The 20,476-nt window shown below is 36.1% G+C and overlaps 1 protein-coding gene across 5 annotated transcripts in view; it reads left to right on the top strand.

Moving 5' to 3' along the window:
• ERBB4 (erb-b2 receptor tyrosine kinase 4) overlaps positions 1 to 20,476 on the top strand; it is a 916,002-nt gene that overhangs the window by 872,586 nt on the left and 22,940 nt on the right. For all 5 annotated transcript variants that reach the window (XM_005882279.2, XM_005882277.2, XM_005882280.2 and 2 more), the window contains 2 exons: positions 1,703 to 1,800; positions 3,486 to 3,656. In XM_005882279.2, coding sequence (XP_005882341.1) covers positions 1,703 to 1,800; positions 3,486 to 3,656 — 269 coding nt within the window. The remainder of the gene's footprint in view (positions 1 to 1,702; positions 1,801 to 3,485; positions 3,657 to 20,476) is intronic.

Raw genomic sequence — 20,476 nt, 5'->3', positions numbered from 1 at the left:
TCTAAAATATTACTCCCCCCCCCCCACCCCCCCGCCCCCAGTGGATGCATATAGAATACAGAGCATTTCAACTTTGTTAGGAAAAATAAAATTCAGGTATAATTAATGGTATACAAAATGACACCCAAGGACTTTCCAGAATAAGAATAAAAATTGAACTCCTAGACAAAAGAGAAAGGAGCTTTATGGCTCTACTGGTGACCTGAAGCACAGATTCGTGCACATTGAAAGGAAATTAATTAGAAGGTGGCCAGTGGGGCAGGACTGGGTGAGATGGGCCGGACACGCCCTGGAGCCAACCTCCAGCAATCCCTCCCCGGCCGGCCACACCTGTGGTGATGCCGGGCTCGAAGGGTGTCTGTGGAGTGAGCAGCATCTCTCTGGCAGGTGGGGTCCCTTGTCCTGTCCTGTGGGGATTGGGCCGAAACCGGCTTTCTGACATCCCCCAAGGGGTCCCAGAGTGTGAGAGGCACTCTGCAAAGCTGCTGTCATACAGGGTATGGAACGCAAATGCCAGTGTGCAGTAAACCAGATTTGGGGTCAACAGTATCCCAGCAACAACATGACCCACAGCCAAAGGTGGAATCACATGGCCCCGTGAGGAATCCGGCTCCCTCCTCTCTGGTTCTAGAGTGTGTCACCCAAGAACCACCGCTGCCACGTCACTGCAGCTCGGCAGCTCCTACATTGAGCATCTGCCCCCTGGTGGTCAGTGTGCATCATAGCTACTGGTCAGACAGACATTTAGCCTTTTATATATATAGATTGGATCAAGCACTGACCAGAAGTCATCTATGGAAGAATGTTTAAAAACATGCACACATTATATAATTTGATCCCATAACTAGCATACAGGATGATTTAGATACTTTATTTAAATACCCTGATGAAATAATGAAAAATTAAGAAAACTTTGCCCAATAGGGAGTTTTACCTTGCTTTTAGGAGTTTTAATACTTATGAAAAGGGTCATTTGACAAGAAAATCAAGGAAAGCTTGATACTTTTATTTTTGTCATCAGCTACACAGAGCCTGGGGAGATGAGACCCATTTTATCTAGACTCCCAGCTAAATAATAATGCATACCCTGAAAATTGCTGAGAGAATTTTTATTCTGAAAAGGATAATACTAAAATAAGCTAATGGTGATTGCTGAACAAACATTACCAATCACTGTACATTAGTTTGTTGTTGTTTTTATTTCCCCCAACCAGGGAAAAAGGTAACATTAAAAAGTTGCTTTCTATTCCTTTTTTTTTTTACCCTTTGTACTATTGTACCACATTATAACCAAAGCTTTTATTCCATGGCACTCCTGATACAAAATAATAAATTATATTCCAATCACCTCTTCTATAACCATCAAAGAAAAGTTTTAAAAGAGAATTTTCTCTATACCTAAGAAAAAACTATCGGAAACTCTGTACGTTAGTACAGTTAAACTAGGTTATATTTTTTAGGAAGAAACCGATTTTAATTTAGATCATGAAAATACAAACTTACGTTATCCTATAGTATATTACATTTAGTTGTGTCAACAAACTGCTTGAAGTAGAACCCTCGCCTTTTGGATTGTTTCTTTCATTAGCTTTCTTTGTTTTTCAAAACATTACTATAAAAACAACATATTTATTCTATATTTTCATAAATTCCATGTCCCATTTCTTCCTGATTATGATTTTTATTGCATGTGAATTTCTAGGTTGGATGATTGATGCTGACAGTAGACCAAAATTTAAGGAACTGGCTGCTGAATTTTCGAGGATGGCTCGGGACCCTCAAAGATATTTAGTTATTCAGGTTAGTACATATGACAGATTTTTAAGAATTTCCCAATGGCAAACTCACTACAAATATGAGTGATATCTGGGCTTTGGGACTGTGGAAATCACCCTCACAAATAGATTAACTAAGCAGAATATCATGTGAAATGACTTATGGGAAAGAGCTTTTACTTGATGTCAGAACACTTCTAAGCACCTTCCCTTAGTATTCAAGTGCCTCTGCTATTGAACAGCCAGATAATTATGATTATCCATCTACATAAAAAGCCTTTATCCTCAGACTAGCCTTCCAGCACTCCGCTTCGTGTTAGCATTATATGTGTCATGTTCATTATTATAATCTTCCCTTTTCAGATCAAAAAAGGATAGATTTTTATCGTAATCTTGTCCATGATTGAAGACAATGAAGTAAAGCTTCAATATATTGATATTTTATTTCATAGAAAACTATTTTTTTAAATTTGTTTGGGGATATATTTAGTATCTAAGCATAACTCAGATTAAAATGAATTGATATACATATAAATTAAATAACAGGCTAGAAGAAGATTTCATGTTTAACACTAGAAAAAAAAATGGATTGGGAGCCTTATCTGGTTTTGCTCAGTGGATAGAGCATCAGACTGTGGACTGAAAGGTCTCAGGTTTGATTCCGGTCAAGGGCACATGCCTGGGTTGTGGGCTCAATCCCCACTAGGGGGCCTGCAGAAGGCAGTCAATCAATAATTCTCTCTCATCATTGATGTTTCTATCTCTCTCTCCCTCTCCCTTCCTCTCTGAATTCAATAAAAATATATTTTAAAAAACGGATTGGGTAATTTAAAAAAGTATAAAATATTTTTCTGTGATGATTTTTACCTAAACCATAAACAGATAGACCTTGGCTTACACTCAATAAAACAAGGTAGTGATTATCTTCATATCTATGGTCTGACATGAATATAAAAGCTAGGTATGACAAGATAATGATTTCCAACTATCTCTCTCAAATTAACTTTTATAAGCAGACTACTTACCAAAAGAAAAATCACATAACTTTGAATATGAAATAGATGAGGTAAGAAAGAGTATAACAAGGGTGTGGGTGTCTCTCCCACTCCTATTTATGTTACACGCCACGTTGGCTGTGATTTTGAATGCTCTCACTTTAACAACGTTGTGTGCTGTAGGACAAATCATGGAAGCAGACTACTTACCAAAAGAAAAATCACATAACTTTGACTATGATTTTGAATGCTCTCACTTCAACAATGTTGTGTGCTGTAGGACAAATCATGGAGCCTATGCATCCTGATAACTCTACACTATTAAACAAACCACCCTAAAAACAAAGATTGATAAATCAATTTCCTTTATTATTTATTCTTAAAGTCAAATCCCAGACACCATGTTGGCAGTAAAGCCAACCACTAATCTCATATCTGAAATGTGTTTTGCCTTCCTCAAAACACAGTATTTTTTCTTATTTATCTCTAATGGCATTTCGTGTATTCTTCTTGTATTAAATGTGCCTTGCCTTGTCATATCTGAGCATTTTAGAGGCTCCTTTATGGCTGGAAGTTATGCTAAAGAACTATTTTTTACATGAGTACATGAATTTTCAAACATTGGTTTTGATATTACATAAATTTACTGCAAAGGCCATGTATTTAAGATAAAAGGGAGAATCAATTTTTGTGTTTCTGATGGGCAATCCTTTAGGGTGATGATCGTATGAAGCTTCCCAGTCCAAACGACAGCAAGTTCTTTCAGAATCTCTTGGATGAAGAGGATTTGGAAGATATGATGGATGCTGAGGAATACCTTGTCCCTCAGGCTTTCAACATCCCACCTCCCATCTATACGTCCAGAGCAAGAATTGACTCAAATAGGGTAAGAAGTAATTATATATCAAGTATCATATTAGTATCATATTATTACTGAGAAATGAAATTATGTAAATATATTTAAAGGCTAAAATTACAAAACAATTTTATACCCCAAATCAGTGTGATTGCTAGCTTAACAACATACCATATACCATACCAAAAACAGCTATTCTAAACTTGCCATATGTAGTTAATTTTGGAATAAAAGTATAGAATACAATATGCACTTTGAAATATCTTCAAGATTTCAGAAGGGGAAACATTTTCTTTATCTTAAGTAAGTTAAAACAAATATTATTTTTAAAATTCTAAAACCAATTCAAATGATTAAAACTGCACATGTATAAATAAATGAATTTTTTTATTAAGATGGGTTTTCTACTTTTCTTTCTTAATAAGATGATATAACTTATTAGTCAAGAGGTAATACCAATACAACTCTTTCACTCAGAAACATTAAATATTTTGTCAAGTTGAAGCAGAAAGAGAAAATTGTGCAATCCTTTGAATGAAATTAATAATATTAGGAGGACTGCTTAATCATTTTGAAGATGTAGATTTGTTTTGAAAGAAACGTCTGAAAAGAATTTGCATTTCACTTATCATATTAAGCCCATTCTCTATGAATACCATTCTTTTTCTGAAAACTGTCAATCCATGTATTCATTTATATGTTTATTTTAAAATGTTACTCATAATTCATTCAGCATGTATTGAGTATCTCTGCATGTGAGGCATTATTAGACACTGGAGATTGAAAGATTTTCGACATACCTCCTGCCTTCAACAGTGCCCAGTAAATGAAAGAGACACACAACTATAGAGACAGAGTACAGCATTAAGTGTTGTTACCAAGAATTGGCCATTGTATAGCAAGGAGAAGCAGTAAAATAATGTCTGTAATCTTTTATTTTCATTGATAAGGCATAAATATGATGCTTTGGTTTTTTTTCTAAAGAGCCATTCTTTTCTCTAAGTCTCCTCCTCCATCTAAGATCATTATAACTTGCAAAACAAGGAGCATTCTAATTGTCTTGACCCTGGACATAATAAAACGTTCACCTTGCTGCTCATTCTCTAAAATAAAGTTGACAGCAATAATAAAGTAATACCTAGTATTTCTTATATGTCAACACACATATAGTGTCTTCTAATCCTTCCATCAGTCCCTTGAGATCCTATTATTATTGTTCCCATCTTAAAATGAAGAAACTTGTCACAAAGTTATGTGATTTAACTAGTATCACACAGTTAGCCAATGGAAGAGCTGGTTTCTAATGCATGCCGTCTGTCTCTACTACACATGCTATTGCTTCAGAGTTAATAGAACGTGTTATTTTCATGATATGGTTGTTTTTATTGACATCAACTGCAACATGCTATTTGGGGGATTCCCAGGTGATTTTCTTATAAAATGTATCCCCAACCTGCCCCACACCTTTTGCCCAGCCTAGAAGGTCTGATATAGAAAGAGTCAGTGGTGGAGACCTCAATTAATTTTTCTTTTCTATGAAAAATATATCTTGCATCCCAGTGGGGAGGGGATATAACTAAAAGATTTAAAAATTAAATCAACTAACAGATATTGACAGTCAATCTCTAATGGGAAGGAACAGTCGTTAGGTATATGAAAGGGGCACATTTCTTTTCCTCTGCACATTTAGCAAAATGGCCAAATTATGTCTTCGGTATTTATAATTCTATGTGACAACTTTATAGCTTTTTATTAAAACAGGGAAATTTTAAGGAAATTGTTTTCCTTCCTTAACATGAAATGCTACAAAGTCCAAAAGCTTGAATCTTTCTCTTCACATAAGAATTCTCAAATTTCAAATTTCTCTTCATTTTAATTTATACTTAATGCAAGGAATGTTTAATAAAGATTTGAGGTAACTAAATGGAATTAATGAGAAAAAAGTAGAACCCACAGGAGGAATTACTTGGTCCTCAGCCATCATTTCTTATTCTACATCATTACTTAAACAATATTATCTGTAGTATTCTTTTTTACTTTTTATGGCCATTGTTAAAGGAATTATGCTTAAATATCGCTTTCATTTTCAGGCATTAGAAAGCTTCACTAGTCATCTATGTTATTCTATTTTTTCCCAACCTGGCTTTATGTAACTTTTATGGTAATTTCTAACATGTGAAAATTCTCCTACCCCCTTCTTTTCTATAAAGCTAAGTTATGTTATGTTATACTTAGAAAATAGGTTACTTCAGTTTTTGGAACTGTGGATAACTTAGGTGGTAAAGGAACATCTTAAAGTGAATTTTAATCTGATGTTTCTTAAGAATATTCTTTGGACTTTGAAAGATAATTATCATAAGACTAGAGGCCTGTTACACGAAGAGATTCGTGCAATAGGCCTTCCCTTCCCCTGGCTGCCAGCACCGGTTTTCCTCCGGCACCCGGGACCCAGGCCTTCGCTCTGATGGAGCCTTCAGTCTTCGCTCCTCCGCTTCGCCCCTACCTATGCAAATTAACCACCATCTTTGTTGGGTTAATTTGCATACTCTCCTGATTGGCTGGTGAGAGTAGTGGAGGGATGGTTAATTTACATGTTTGTCTATTATTAGGTAAGATAATTCAGTTTTCTTGGCTAGTGACTGCTCACTAGCCAAGTAACTTTAGGTAATGTTCTGAATAACTTTACGACTTTTTTTCTTCATTTGTAAAATAAACACATTAATATTTATCTAAGATGATTATTAGGCATATGACTTTGAAAAATTGCAGAGTATCTGAAGTGCCCAGCAAGTAAACAATTCTTACCATCTTTTTAGAATCACCCAAAGATACTTGGTTGAAGACCAACCAACTACTAGTAAATAAGAAAAGTAAAGACTATTTATTCAGAGAGTGCTATAGCAAAGGCATCAGCCACCATGGCTAATGTTTTGGCAGAGACTCAAAGGCAGACAGAGGAGAGAGAAAACTTTAGTGGGAGAAAAAGAAAGGCTTTGGGTATGTTCTGCTTGGAGGTTGTTGTCCTGAGGAAGCTATATGTGGGCAGAGTAGAACTGGGGCATCTTATGTGATTCATTAGGGGTACATGTTTTGCTTTTTCTGATTGTTCCTAATTTGAAAGTGGGGACAAAAAATGAAGGAAGCTGTTATTAAACAAGTCTTGGTGCCTGGCCACTGTGATTCAGTGGTTGAGTGTTGACCCATGAACCAGGAGGTCGCAGTTTGATTCCGGTCAGGGCACATGCCTGGGTTGTGGGCTCCATCCCCAGTCGGGGGAGTGCAGGAGGCAGACGATCTGTGTTTCTCTGTCATTGATGTTTCTGTCTCTCTCTCCCTCTCCCTCTCTATTTTCTGAAATCAATAAAAACATATTTAAAAAAAAAATTAAGTCTTGGTAATTTTGAACCAACTGTTACACAAGTTATTGTTTAGCTTCCTGAACTGCTCCTAGAGATAGTAACCTGGCTTCTTACAAATCTGACATAGCCAACTGGCTTTCTGGGCCATGTGTGGCACATCCGGTTTCCTGGGAAGGTTGCTGTCAGTTGTGGGTTAGATCTCTATTTTTACATATGATCTGGTCATTGTCTGTTTGTATAATCAATCTATCAATAGGTTTTAGGTTCTATTGTTACTTTTTTTTTTCTCTTGATATGTTTACTTAAATACATTTTGCCCAACAGTCCAATTAAATGTTCAGTACAGTTTTGAAATTTCTGCATACATTTATTTTCTGTTAATGCAGATTTATTTTTCTTTCAAGTTACCTAGGTTTGTGTTTGTTTGGTATAATGAACTGTACATTAAATGCAACAGCAATGGATAGGTAATAAATTAATGTGGCTAAATATATTTTAGTTTTAATAATAGTATAAAGCTTAATGTAAAAGCTTCAGTGCATTTTTTTAGAGGATGACATGAGTTCAATTGTTACAGAACCATTCAGTCATTAGTGATGAGTAGTTTTAAAGATTAAATGCCCCACCTCTTTGAAAACATATCAGCTAATTCCAAATTATCCAGGTCAACAGAGACAGGGAGCCTCATAGCTGCTGCATAGGTGGAGCCAGAGACCCACCGTACATTTATCGTTATAGTTTAAACTTCTTTTTGATTTTTTAAGGAATAACTGTATTAACAAATTTGTACTTTATCCTTCCTGTTTGTCCCCACTCTCCCAAAGATGGGTATATAAATGAGTTGAAACATAGCTAAATGTAGTCAGAAGAAGTAAAGGATGAGTAAAATAAGAGTTTGGTACCTCAAATTTTTATCAGTTTCTAAATAATTGCGTATAGGCTAAATATCTGACATCTCAAAATATGTGACTTCTATGTTTACTTTATTTTGTACCACTATCACATTGCCCTCAGATAAGATTTCATAACTTCGATAAACATATTTTAGTAAGGTTACCACACACATTGTAGTTATTTTTGATGTTCTTACCAATTCATCACTTAAAAAATAGAAATAAAACATTGGTCTCCCTGTAAGATTTATAATATTGTGCTATATATGTTTCTAGTAATGCATAAAATAGTAGAAATTCAGGCAAAATGATGATGCAAAAACAATAATGTTATTCTTAATAATGACATTTGAAAATAAGAGAATTTCATCTGGGTTTGTCTTTGAAGTCCAGTAAATCAAAACCATGACCTTTATTTTATGAAATAATAAAAATAATGATAATATCAGCTAAAGCTTACTGAGTGTTTACCATAACCCAGGTACTATTCTAGGTGCTTAATATTAACTATTTCACAAAGCTCTATGAATTAGGTGTTAATATTTGTCTGGTTTTAAGAGTTAAGAAAATTGAGCTGTGAAAAGTTTAGGTAACTTACAAAATGATAAAAAGCAGAGCTAGAACATCCAGCTTTCAACAGTCCCACATGGAGTCCTATTCTTGACATAGCAACTTACAATTAAATTTTTTGCTATTTATGGAACAAACACTTTTGTTTCACTCAATGGTAACTGGCTAACAGCAACAAAGGTAAATGTCAAGAATTTCACATTCTAGAACCAATGCTTTGATCCTTCAGCCTCGGTCGCATCATTTAATCAGACTCAGTTATTTCGTGTCAATGATGAGAATGGAAATAGATCACCTGTAAGTTTTTTCTAATTTTAAAAATACCTTACCACAGAATGACTTTTCAAAATGAAGATTATATTTATGCATTAATTTACTTGTGAAGAGTATTTAATTGGAAAATGACCGAAAGCATGTTGGGCTACTCCTCTATACAACATTTTTTCTTATGTGGTTAAATATAGAAGAGGAAAAGCCCATAGTTAAGGAAGCGTCTCATAGCTAAATGATGTAGTGGGAGAACTTTGTGGTGATGTTACAAGGTTACTCTGGTTGAAATTTACCAAGGATCAATATCAATTCTAACCGCAGATGCTACTTGATGATAAATGATTGTAGACTCAGGATGTTGGTTTTACATTTCTTCCAAAATATGTCAAGGATTCCTGTAAAATATCCTTAGTCTGGTGCTTGGGATTTTTTGTTTGTTTGTTTTATACCTTATCTATTAAGCCAAAAGAAGGAGCTCTTCCTATTAAGACATTCTATATCACTGGGTATTTTTTGTCACAATATGTTTCTTACTTACGTGGTAATGTCTTAAACTGCCCAATGTATTATGATGAAGAATTAAATTAGTTAATATATTGAATGTTTATCATGGTCTAGGCACTATGCTGGACATAAGGGTGCAGAGTTGCAAGACAAAGGTTTCTGCCTGCAAAGAATTACTTTGTGATGATGTTACAAGGTCACTCTGGTTGAAATTTACCAAGGATCAGTATCAATTCTAACCGCAGATGCTACTTGATGATAAATGATTGTAGACTCAGGATGTTGGTTTTACATTTCTTCCAAAATATGTCAAGGATTCCTGCAAAATATCCTTATTCCGGTGCTTGGGATTTTTTGTTTGTTTTATACCTTATCTATTAAGCCAGAAGAAGGATCTCTTCCTATTAAGACATTCTATATTACTGGGTATTTTTTGTCACAATATGTTTCTTACTTACATGGTAATGTCTTAAACTGTCCAATGTATTATGATGAAGAATTAAATTAGTTAATATATTGAATGTTTATCATGGTCTAGGCACTATGCTGGACATAAGGGTGCAGAGTTGCAAGACAAAGGTTTCTACCTGCAAAGAATTTATATTCTAGTTGAGGACATGATATTCTAAGAGCAGTATGCCAGGTATTACAGGAAAAAGATAAAGGGAATCAAATCAGCTAACGAGGCTATAGAAAGTTATTTTGGCTGTGTTATTATTGGAGGATGAACTTTTAAACATGTAGCTTGAAACAAAGGTAGAGTTTTGATAGAGCAGGTCTGAAATTTGTCAGAAGGCAAACAAACAACAACAAAAAGTCCAACAGGAACAAAGGCAAAAAAATGCATTTTTAAGTTTACATTTAATATTCTAGTATTTTGTTTTGTTTTGGGTGTCTTTAATTCAAAGGCTTAAAGCTATGCTAATACTGCCTATTATCTACTTGAAAACCTAGTATTAAAATGAAAATATTTCTATACTGTACATGCTTAAAAATTCTTATAAGTTATCTAAGGAAGTAGGATGGGCCTTCTTCCAATTTTCTGATTTTTGGTCAGTGTTATGAAGGTTTGGAATCTCTGGCTTCTCATTAAAATCACCCAATTAAAAACAAAATGCATTTTTGTCCTTCTTGAAAAACAACTCTGAAATCCCTAACTTCTCTTTCTCCTACCATGGCTCTAGTTCAGGCCCTCACCACTTCACAGGAATTATACAATATCCCCCTGACATCCAGTTTTTTTTAAAAAAATGTACTCAATTTCTAAATATAGTGTTTACATTTTACCAGATGAGGAACAATATGAGTGACTATTTCAAGCACCTGATCATTTATCAGCACTGCTTCCTTTTATATTTTTGTCCTCGTCTATTTTGAATACACCTATCATTTTCATCACTGGGATAAACTTGAGTGATATATATTTTATTAGATCCCTCTTTATATGATATATAATCCTATTGTCGCAAACAGTTGAAGGACTTTTGAACATTTATCCCAGGAAATGCCTGGGTCATTCCAGTTGACCAGTCCCCTGCAATTTATTTTCTACTACTCTCTAGCTCACACCACACAAATACCCAGAGCTGTAAGCATTATTGCAACACTGATCTCTTTCAAAATATAGATCATGTTGATGCTTTCTGTTTTAGATTGAAGGTGTGGGTGAGTAGCTGATTTATTTTAACAGAGTTGTCTTTGCTTATGTGTTATGAATATACCTTTTTTCCCCTAAATAAGAACATAGTGTCAAATATCACTTATTATTCCAAGTTCTTGAAAATTACAGAGATATTTTTTAAAAGTACTGATCTCTCTAATTTTTTACTAATTTGAGAGTATCCCTCACCCTCTTGAGTCATTACTTTATATATAACAAAATATCAGTATCTTTTTTCATAATGCCCTCTCTACCAGTGACTATCTTAAAATCTGCCTGTAGTGCTTAAGTTATACTACTCTTTCTAAGCTTTTTTTTTCTTTAACAAAGTATTTTTTACCCAGTACTTATCTTTCATTTTACTCTGACTCTATAAGGATTTTCATTTAAGTTTTGGCCACAACAAACCCTCTATAGTACAAGTGGATTCTTCACTTAACCTTATGTTTAGGAAATACAAACAAAATTAAACTTTTCTGCAATTTCTTAAGTAATAGAGAGATCACTTTTAGACTTCTCTTTTAAATTGTATCTCTAGGTATCATAAAAATCACTTCCAACAGATTTGGACTTGGGGAAGTACCTCCTCATTATAGGATATTATGCTTTCCTCTATAGTTATTTTATTCTTTAGAGACTCTGCATTTTCTGTTGGAAAATGACTGCCTAAATTCCTTTTAACATTTTTTCTTACAATAAATAGTACTTATCCTTTCTCTCTTCTATCTATAAACAAATTCTAGCCGTCAATGTGTTTAAAACTAAATATTAATGCCTATAAATGCATGCTTGTGCATGCAATAGAGGTGGGATATTTCTTACAGTATGGTAAATCAGTGACCCCCTTCTACTCACCTCCCCCCAGGCTAAAGTGCAACAAGATATTTAGAACTTCCCAGCTTCAAAGTTGAGGAAATAGGAGAGGTTGGTAGGAAATATACACCCCCAAAAAAGTCTTTTCCTGAACATAAATTTCCACACTCCCATTTACACACAGACACTGGGCACTCCTTACTATATGAACAACATAACCTTTTCCCTCTCATCTGCCGCTTCCTTTTCCTTCCTTTCCCCTAGTAGCTATGTCCTCTGGACACTGTTCCAACTAGATTTTCCCTGAATGGAATGTGGTTTGTCCTTGGCCCAACTATGTAGATCAACTCTAAATACAGTAATGGGACTGAGCTGCTCCACTGTAGTATGAAGTGGGTGTGTAAGTAATTACATTCTGATAGTGTGACAGGGCTGGAGAGCATCCTAAAGACCTTCTAGTACAAATGCTCTCATTTTACAGATGTGTAAACTAATGCTTCAGAAGATAAAACTCAGTGTCCTTTGCTTTAAAGAAAAGGTGGGAAGCCATGCTCCAATCTCTCCTAAGTTTGGCATTCATAGGTCTAGCATCAATCCAATTCTCTATTGGTACTGCCTTATTTTTGTCTGTTTATTTGTTTTTCTGGTCAAAACTATGGAAATCTCAACTTTGACTTCAAGTCTAATGAAATTTAGTATCAGTTGGTTTAAAAGGTTCCTGCTGGGAGTGCAAGGAGAAGCCATAGACCTTGCTCCTGTTTTGCCTCCTCTGCTTATTCTTCTGTGAGACTGACTCCCTATAGCCAAGAGTTGATGGTGTAGAAGGATCAAATGGAATTGACAGAGCCAAAAAATCAAAACAAAAACACAGAGAGAAGAGTCTCTGCTTTGGGACTCAGTAATAACATGCTTGGAAATAAAATGATGCTTATAAGTTTCACAAATGTCTCAACGTTTTCAAACATGAACTTAAATATAGCTGCCATGTATTGATCACCTATTTATTTATGTATTAGGTTCTTCTCTGAGCTTTTACATTTATTTGGGTAAGTGGAAAGCATCACTGTTTTCATTTTACATATAAAGCTTTCACTGGCGCCAATCACACGTGTGTGTTTCTATCTGTCATCATCGATCGTGAATTTGGATGACACTTCTATTATAGAGAAAGGGGGAATAGCGATATTAAAATATTTCTTCTAATTAATTTCCTTTCAATGTGCATGAATCCGTGCACCGGGCCACTAGTTATAAAATAACAGAGAAACTTTCATTCTTGGACCATTTGCAAAAATAGGTGAGAGCTAAATAATGCTTGAAAGTTTACAAAGATCTCTGACACATGTGGCATTTTATTTTCACACCAGAATCCCAATAAAACAGTAATCAAAATCCCTGACCTAGTAAATGACTTGGTAACTTGGTTAAAAGGTTGGTAACTCGAGACCAAACCAGGGTCAGGTCTTCTAACTGCAAACTGAGTGGCCTACTAATAATGATTCATCTTAAAGAACACCCTGCAGGCATCACTGTAGATTCTTATCCGTACTGGAGTTAGGCACTGCAGACAGGCTCCCACAAACACCCAGACAGCATGGACCATAGAAATGCTGCTTGTTTAAGAAAAGTCTTTCGGTGATCTTTATGAAATTATTTCACTCTTGAGCAATTGTCGGCTAGCATGAGAAGCCTTTTTGAACAATCAAAAGAGGCTTTATTCCCTTCAAAAGTGGAAACGAAAAAAAAAATCAGATCTAGGAAAGGAAACAAAGAGGAGGAAGGGGCAACTAGAGATGATACTTAGATTTCGAATGTTAATGAACATTTTATCTAAGTCATTGAGATGGTTATTTTTTAGTATTATTGACACAGACTCCCAGCTCTGACAGTACGTTATTGGAAGCAATCTCATCAGGAAGCCTATTCTTTAATGCACTAGACCTGGAGAGCATAATTGTGAGTTTCTATAGCCTTGACACAATAGGAGTGGGAGATTATCATCAACTTCCCATTCACAGTGTGGGGAAGTTAATTCATGTATTTATTTATTTATTTGTACAAATCCATCTTTGTCTGCCAGAGCTCCCTGTTCAGGCCAGCTTGCGACCATGATTATTTCTGCAAAGGCGTGAGGGAGAGATGCTCTATTTCTTTCTCAATAAGGACTGATGGCATTTTGAGAGGTTCAGAATATCCCGTGATTACTCCGTGAAACAGAATGGGGAAGATCGTTGTGCATAGTGGGGGCTGGGCTTGCTCATCAGCTTTCCTTTGTGCACTCCCCGCTGTTGAACATCCCTTCATCACAAGCATCTTGCGTCTTGGTCTCTTTCCTCCCTCACCTGCCCAAATGAAAAGTTCCTCTTTTTGTTTGGAATTCTGGCACACCAGTGTGTTCTAAAGAGAGGCTAAATTGTGCTCTGTGGACCAGCCTGTCATTACACTTGAGCAAAAGCTGAATTAAGGGGTGGGTAGACCACCATGAGAAAGTCTCCATATACATTTGCTACACAATGTTTTCTGCATTGTGATGAAAAAAAGTCCTGTAAATCAGAGAGGCAAAGAATTTGGATGTTGAATTCACAACAAATTTGGTTGCTTTTTTCAACAATAACCATAGGCATTATTTAATAACATCCATACTTAACAGTTTTCTATCTCTGAAAGAAAATAATAATGTTTAAAATTCTTTAGCATAGCAGAGATACTGAGACATACACAATTCAGATTTTTTTGGAGTCTGGTATAATCTCATTTTAATTGGAGCCAGATACTGTAGTTATGTTAGAGAGAGCAGGCCATTGGATACTCACTACGTGGAAATGCCTAAATCATTCCTTTACTTTTAGTAATCACACATATGTATGAGTAAGATGTGTTTCAAAGAATAAATAATAATAGGAGATGCTTATTTATCACTTATTTTGTGCCAGATATAAATTAAGTGCCTATTATTTATTCCTTTATATTCATGAAAACTTTACTAGATAGTTACTGTTAGGATTGCCTATGTTTATGTAAGAAAACTGAGGCACAGATATTGAGTGACAGAACCAGGCAGCCTAGTGTCCCAAGAGGCTGCACACTTTACCACAATGATGCATTGGCTCTCACCCTGCTTCTGAGAGTTTTTGCTGTTTTATCATTGTATACGGTTAACACTCAGTACTGTAAAGATCAGATGAGCACATCAGTAAAGAATTTTGATTTTGAATTTTTATTTGCAAATTTTTTCATTAGTTTTAATTTTGATCTTTCAGGACTAAATGGATAGTCTTACTAGTAGTTGTTTATTGACTTATTCAAGCTTAGAAAATTTTACTCACCTCTGTCAAATAGCAGATTATTTCAGGCCAGTAGCAAAGAGCATCCATTCATTCATTTATTCATTTATTCATTGAGAAAACAGTTATTGAGATGTCTACTATCTATCTAATCTCATGGTTGCCTACTAGGACCACATCCAGTCCTGCCCTCAGGAAATACACAGATAAGTAACTAGCCAATAAAATGCAATGAGAAGGGTGTTATAATAGGAACAAAGCATGCTTAAGAGGTCGTATGAACAAATTGGTGTTAAGCATGGAATTGAAAAGGCTAGATTTGCATATAGTGAGAAAATTCTGGCAGTTTTTTTTTAAATGTAAACTAAAAGAGACTGATTACCTTTGGAGGCAAAGGAGATAGCATGTAAAGTTTGATATAAATGATTGTTTTTGGAATAGAATTAACACGAATTGAGTACCAGTTGAGTATTTCAGAGTGAGATGGAGAGAGAAGTCAAGGTAACACCAAATTTTCTAATTGGGAAATTTAAAAGATGTTAACATAATTACTCATGCGTGAAAGAATAGATGATGCAGAATAAGGAAATATAGATAATATCTTGAAATATAAGTAGATATAGCTACCAGCTACTGAGGAATATGTGTCTAGACCTCCAGTGAAGTAAAGTCGATGTATAACATATTGGTCTTCTTTTTGAGTTATTTTGGTAGAATGTGGAACTAGTGGAGAGCAAAATTCAACTGACTGAAGAGTAAAGGCAGGAAGTGGGAATTTATTTGAAATATTTTTTTGTGTGTATAAAGGGAAGAAAGGAGACGTAAAGTGAGTTGAGGGTGAGAGATGGGTCAGAGGAAGTTTTCTAAAATAATGGTCATCTGAACATTCTCAGAGTGGAGTGAGCTAGCAAAAATCATAAAGACAGAAAATAATAGGAAACAGGAGAGTAGGCAGAGAAAAGTCCAGGGGGCACTAGGGGAAGATAAGTCCCAATATATTCAAGGAAGGTTTCATCTTGGATGGGAGGAGATCATCTTTGACACAAGGAAATCTGAGAATGATATTTTAACCTACCTGTCCGATGGGGATTTTTCTGTCCCCTGAGCACCAGGTAAAAATTTACTCAACCTAAAATTTACAGATGGAACACATTCAAACAGCTTCCCCAATTTTTTTCATCTAATTCACTGAGGAACAAAAGTAATTATTGATGTAATTTGGTAAACTGGCAATGTGTAATACCAGACCATGTGTACTGAGGTCCAACTGACTATATTTAAGCCTGGGCTTCAGTACTTACTCGCTCTGTAAACATGAACCACCAACTTAACTTCTCAGTTTCTCTAAAATGAGGATACAAATAATATCTACCATCGGTGTGTATAAGGATTGAGTGAAATAATACAGATGAAATACTTCAAAAGGTATCAACAAGTAGCCGTTAGCTCTTCTTTCTTCATGGACTCCAATTTCCACAGGTGGCACCTCTTTCCCACTCTTCATGGACTGCCAGCCTTTCTTTGATTTCCACAACTCAGTCTCTTCCTTTCCCCAACAGTACGTGTAATTCACACCAAGACTTTATGAGTTTGATAGATTTTATTAAAGATAGAATTTGTGTACAGACTGAAGGTCCAAAGCTTAGAGAGCAGTCTTCTCTCACTCTCTTCCCCACTCTTTGCTTTTTTTACTCTGTTTTCTCTCTGATATGGGGATCCAAATTTTCTTTTCTTTGTCTTGTAGTATAATTTTCCTCCCATCAGAAGCCTCGGCACTCAGCTCATGGTTGATTTGCCTTCTACACCAAACACTTCACCAACACTTATTGGTAATTGTTAACAAACTCAGGTAGATGTCTCCCATGAGATATTCAGACCAGTTGCAATAACAAGTCATAACAAGTAATAACTTTTCCATTTTGTTATCATTTAGAGATTAAACTGAGGGGCACCAAACATAGTAATGTTTGGATTATATTCTACTATACAGACAGCAAGGTTGTTTTCAGAGAGGGAGAAGAACAGAGATGTGTTTAGAAGCTTTAAAAAATTGGTGAAGCTTGCGGAAAAAAATGCAGTGATAATCCCAGCCAGCGTGGCTCAGTGGTTGAGCATCAACCTATGAACCAGGAGGTGATAGTTCGATTCCAGGTAAGGGCACATGCCTGGATTGTGGGCTGGATCCCCAGTGTGGGCTGGCAGGAAGCAGCTGATCAATGATTCTCTCTGATCATTGATGTTTCTCTCTCTCCCTCTCCCTTCCTCTCTGAAATCAAGAAAAATATATACTTTTTAAAGTAGTAAGGCATATGAACAAAGACTAATTAGGGGCCAGTAAATCTTCAGACTCACCAAAGATAGAAATGTAGCTTTTTAGAGGCACCTCTCTGCTTGGTTGCATCATTGTTCATTGTACCAAGGGAACTATGAGCAAGTGAGAGAAAAATTATTTAACATATCAAGAGGTGAGAGCTGGTAAGACAGCTGTACCTAACAATACAGAAATTGAAAGAACTAAGGGTTGTATTGAGGATCCATGAAGTACTTAGCCATATAGCATAGGTAAGTTCTTTTTTTTTAAATCTATCTCTCATCTGTCTACCCTTTTAATTATCTTCTTATCTACATACTTATATATAATAATCTCCCTAATATGAACTGAGTGTTCAATAGACTTCTCTTTATATACATTTCTTTGCTGTTGTTGTTGTTAATCCTCAATTGATGATATTTTTCCATTGATTTTTAAAGAGAGTGGAAGGGAGGGGGAGAGGCAGAGAGAGAAACATTGATGTGTGAGAGACACATCAACCGGTTGCCTCCCACATGTGCCAGCCGGGGTGGGGGATTTTGCCAGCAACCAAGGTACACTTCAGGTGAGTGCCCTTGTCCAGAATCAAACCAGGACCCTTCAGTCCATGGGCTGTCTCTCTATCCACTGAACTAAACCAGCTAGGAGTATACACATTCTTATAAAGTATAACATTAACAAGAAGATGAGGATTCAGACCCATGTGTAGCTTACTTCAAAGCTCATGCTGGTAAAATAAAAGCATCAAGGAATTAATTGAGGAGCCCTCAAAGCGGGGGGCAGGAGGGGAGGCAGAAATGATTGAATTAGAAAAAGAAAATCAACTAAGTGAATGAATAGGTGGCTGTGGCCAGATAAAAGGCTATTTTTAAAAATTCTACAACAAGATGTTTTTCCTGGTGATGTCAAGATATGGCTATCTGGTAGATAAACTGAAGAAGTGATAAGATTACAGACCAGGAGGAAACTATGGTGCTTAGATATTCAGTGTCATTCATGGTGAAAGGGGTGAGAAATGAGTCAGATATCGCTGAGCAATCTGAGTGTTACCAATGAACAATCTGAGTGTGGGAAAGTGCCTGTAATAATAACCACAAGAATAAGGGCCTATAGTGTAATTATTTAGCGTGAACCTCAAGAAGTGGAGGGGTTTGAATGAATTTGGAAGAGTTATTTGAAGCTGTGGAAGCTTACAGCATATTAACCCTGGCTCTGATGCCTAAATTGAAACATGGAATGAACATCCCCACGAGAAAGCATATTAAGCCTCTGGATGGGCAGGATGGCTGTGGGTGAGTGCCAGATTTCTGGTCAAGAATAACCTAGGAAACATTCCCTGAAAAGGGGGGGTTGAGGATGGATGGAATGAGGTTTTTGTGGAGCCAGATACATCATTGGGAGTAGGGGTGGAGCCTCTAAGAAAATGAATGCAAAAATAAAAATAAAAATCTCAAATTTACCAAATCACGTGAACCTATGAATTGAGCTCTTTCCAGGCTATGCAATGGAGGGCCTGAAGTTTTAAGCTTTGTGCTTTAAGGTAAATTCACCCTTGGTAGAAGTGAGAAAACGTGTAGATGAAATGGCTAAGGGGAATGAACTTGTTCTTGGTTTCAAATAGCATGATAGTGAAAGCTTCCTTTGGGCCTTCTCTATTTAGAAACTCAAGATGATGGTGTAGGCCCAAATTTAATATAACAAAGAACCCTTTATTTATTGTGCATCCTTCCTCCCTTGTGAAGGAGGACAATTAAGCATTTTAAAAAATTTCATTTGTGGGCTGGTAAACCTGACCATATGCTTAGGATGAGCTTGCTGCTTGTTTTTGCTCTTCTCTTGACCAGAATTTTCAAGCAGGAGAATGTAAAGGTATTTCAAAGCAAATAATTCACAACCTGGTCTTGAATCAAGCTGTGTTGGAAATATCTTCTCCTCCTGCATAATTCACATGCAATATGCTTTTGTATGGCAACCGACTGGATAAAATTCCTATAAGTGCCGTCTGTGTGCAAATATTACTTCTAATTATGTAACTGGACAGTCAATGGGTCTGGGCTGCCTGTCACTACTTGAGGCAATTAAGCAGAGACAGGGCTGAATCATATATGAGCATTTATTCCAATACTGCAGGCAGTACAGGAGAGCACCAGGTCATCTATAAAAATCTGCTCTGCACTCCACCATAAGCCAGTGCTTATATTGGGTAGAAGGACAAAGATTATATGGGAAGTAGGCACAAAGGGCAAATGGACAGTTTACAGATATGCAAAACTGGGGTCTTCAAAGGGCTTAGTGATATGCAAAGGCTGGGGTCTTCAAAGGGCTGGCAATTCTGGTTTCTGCAACAATATTGTTAATCTTTCCATGATAATAGGCAGCTCCAAATGGGGAAGATGGGCTGCATTTCCAGGAGAGCTCCCAGGTCCCAGAGGCAACTGCCAGCCAGGTTAGAATGTGCCTTTTTAAATCAGAATAAAACAATAACAGTTAACAGAGTGTGATTATTTTTTCTTACAATTCTAGCTGGTTCCCACTATTCTATTTCTGCCCCTATCAATGGTTCTTACCTGAACTTTGGTGAATACCAGACCTTTCACTAAGACTTTAAGAGATCAAGCCTAGGACTTATCAAAATGTCCAATTCTCATTTACCGTTTTTGCAAAATCTGGACTACTAGTTATCTTTTAAATACTTAGATAAGAAAACTTGGGAGAAATAAAAGACAAGACACGAATACAACTGGTTGGTTATATATTTCAGGAGCTTGTTGTCCTAAAAGATTATTCAGATGAATTAAAAACAGTTTCTAAAACTCTTGGATATATGTATAAATAATAAAAACAGTAAAGGTTCCTAAGAAAGCCTGGGGAACCTAACATTAAAGACATATGGCAAGAAAGACAGCCATACTTTTTTTGTGATTGTATTAATAAGATCAAGTATTAATATTTTCTGTTGTCAGAACATAGCTTCACCTTGGCTTAAAATCTTCCTTTAAAATAATAAGTAATAATCTGTGCTAGTCTACACTAATCAAAGAGAAACATGGTAATTAGGGTACGACCACTACCCTTCCCATTGGCTAATCAGCATATCCTTATGCAAATTAACTGTCAGCCAAGATGGCAGCTGGCAGCCAGGCAGCTGGAAGCGAACATGAGGCTTGCTTGCTCCAGTGACTGCAG

Source organism: Myotis brandtii, unplaced genomic scaffold, assembly GCF_000412655.1.
Source record: "Myotis brandtii unplaced genomic scaffold, ASM41265v1 scaffold702, whole genome shotgun sequence".
Lineage (NCBI taxonomy): Eukaryota > Metazoa > Chordata > Mammalia > Chiroptera > Vespertilionidae > Myotis > Myotis brandtii.
Note: the sequence above shows the minus strand (reverse complement) of the source record. Positions and strands in the feature narration are given on the sequence as shown.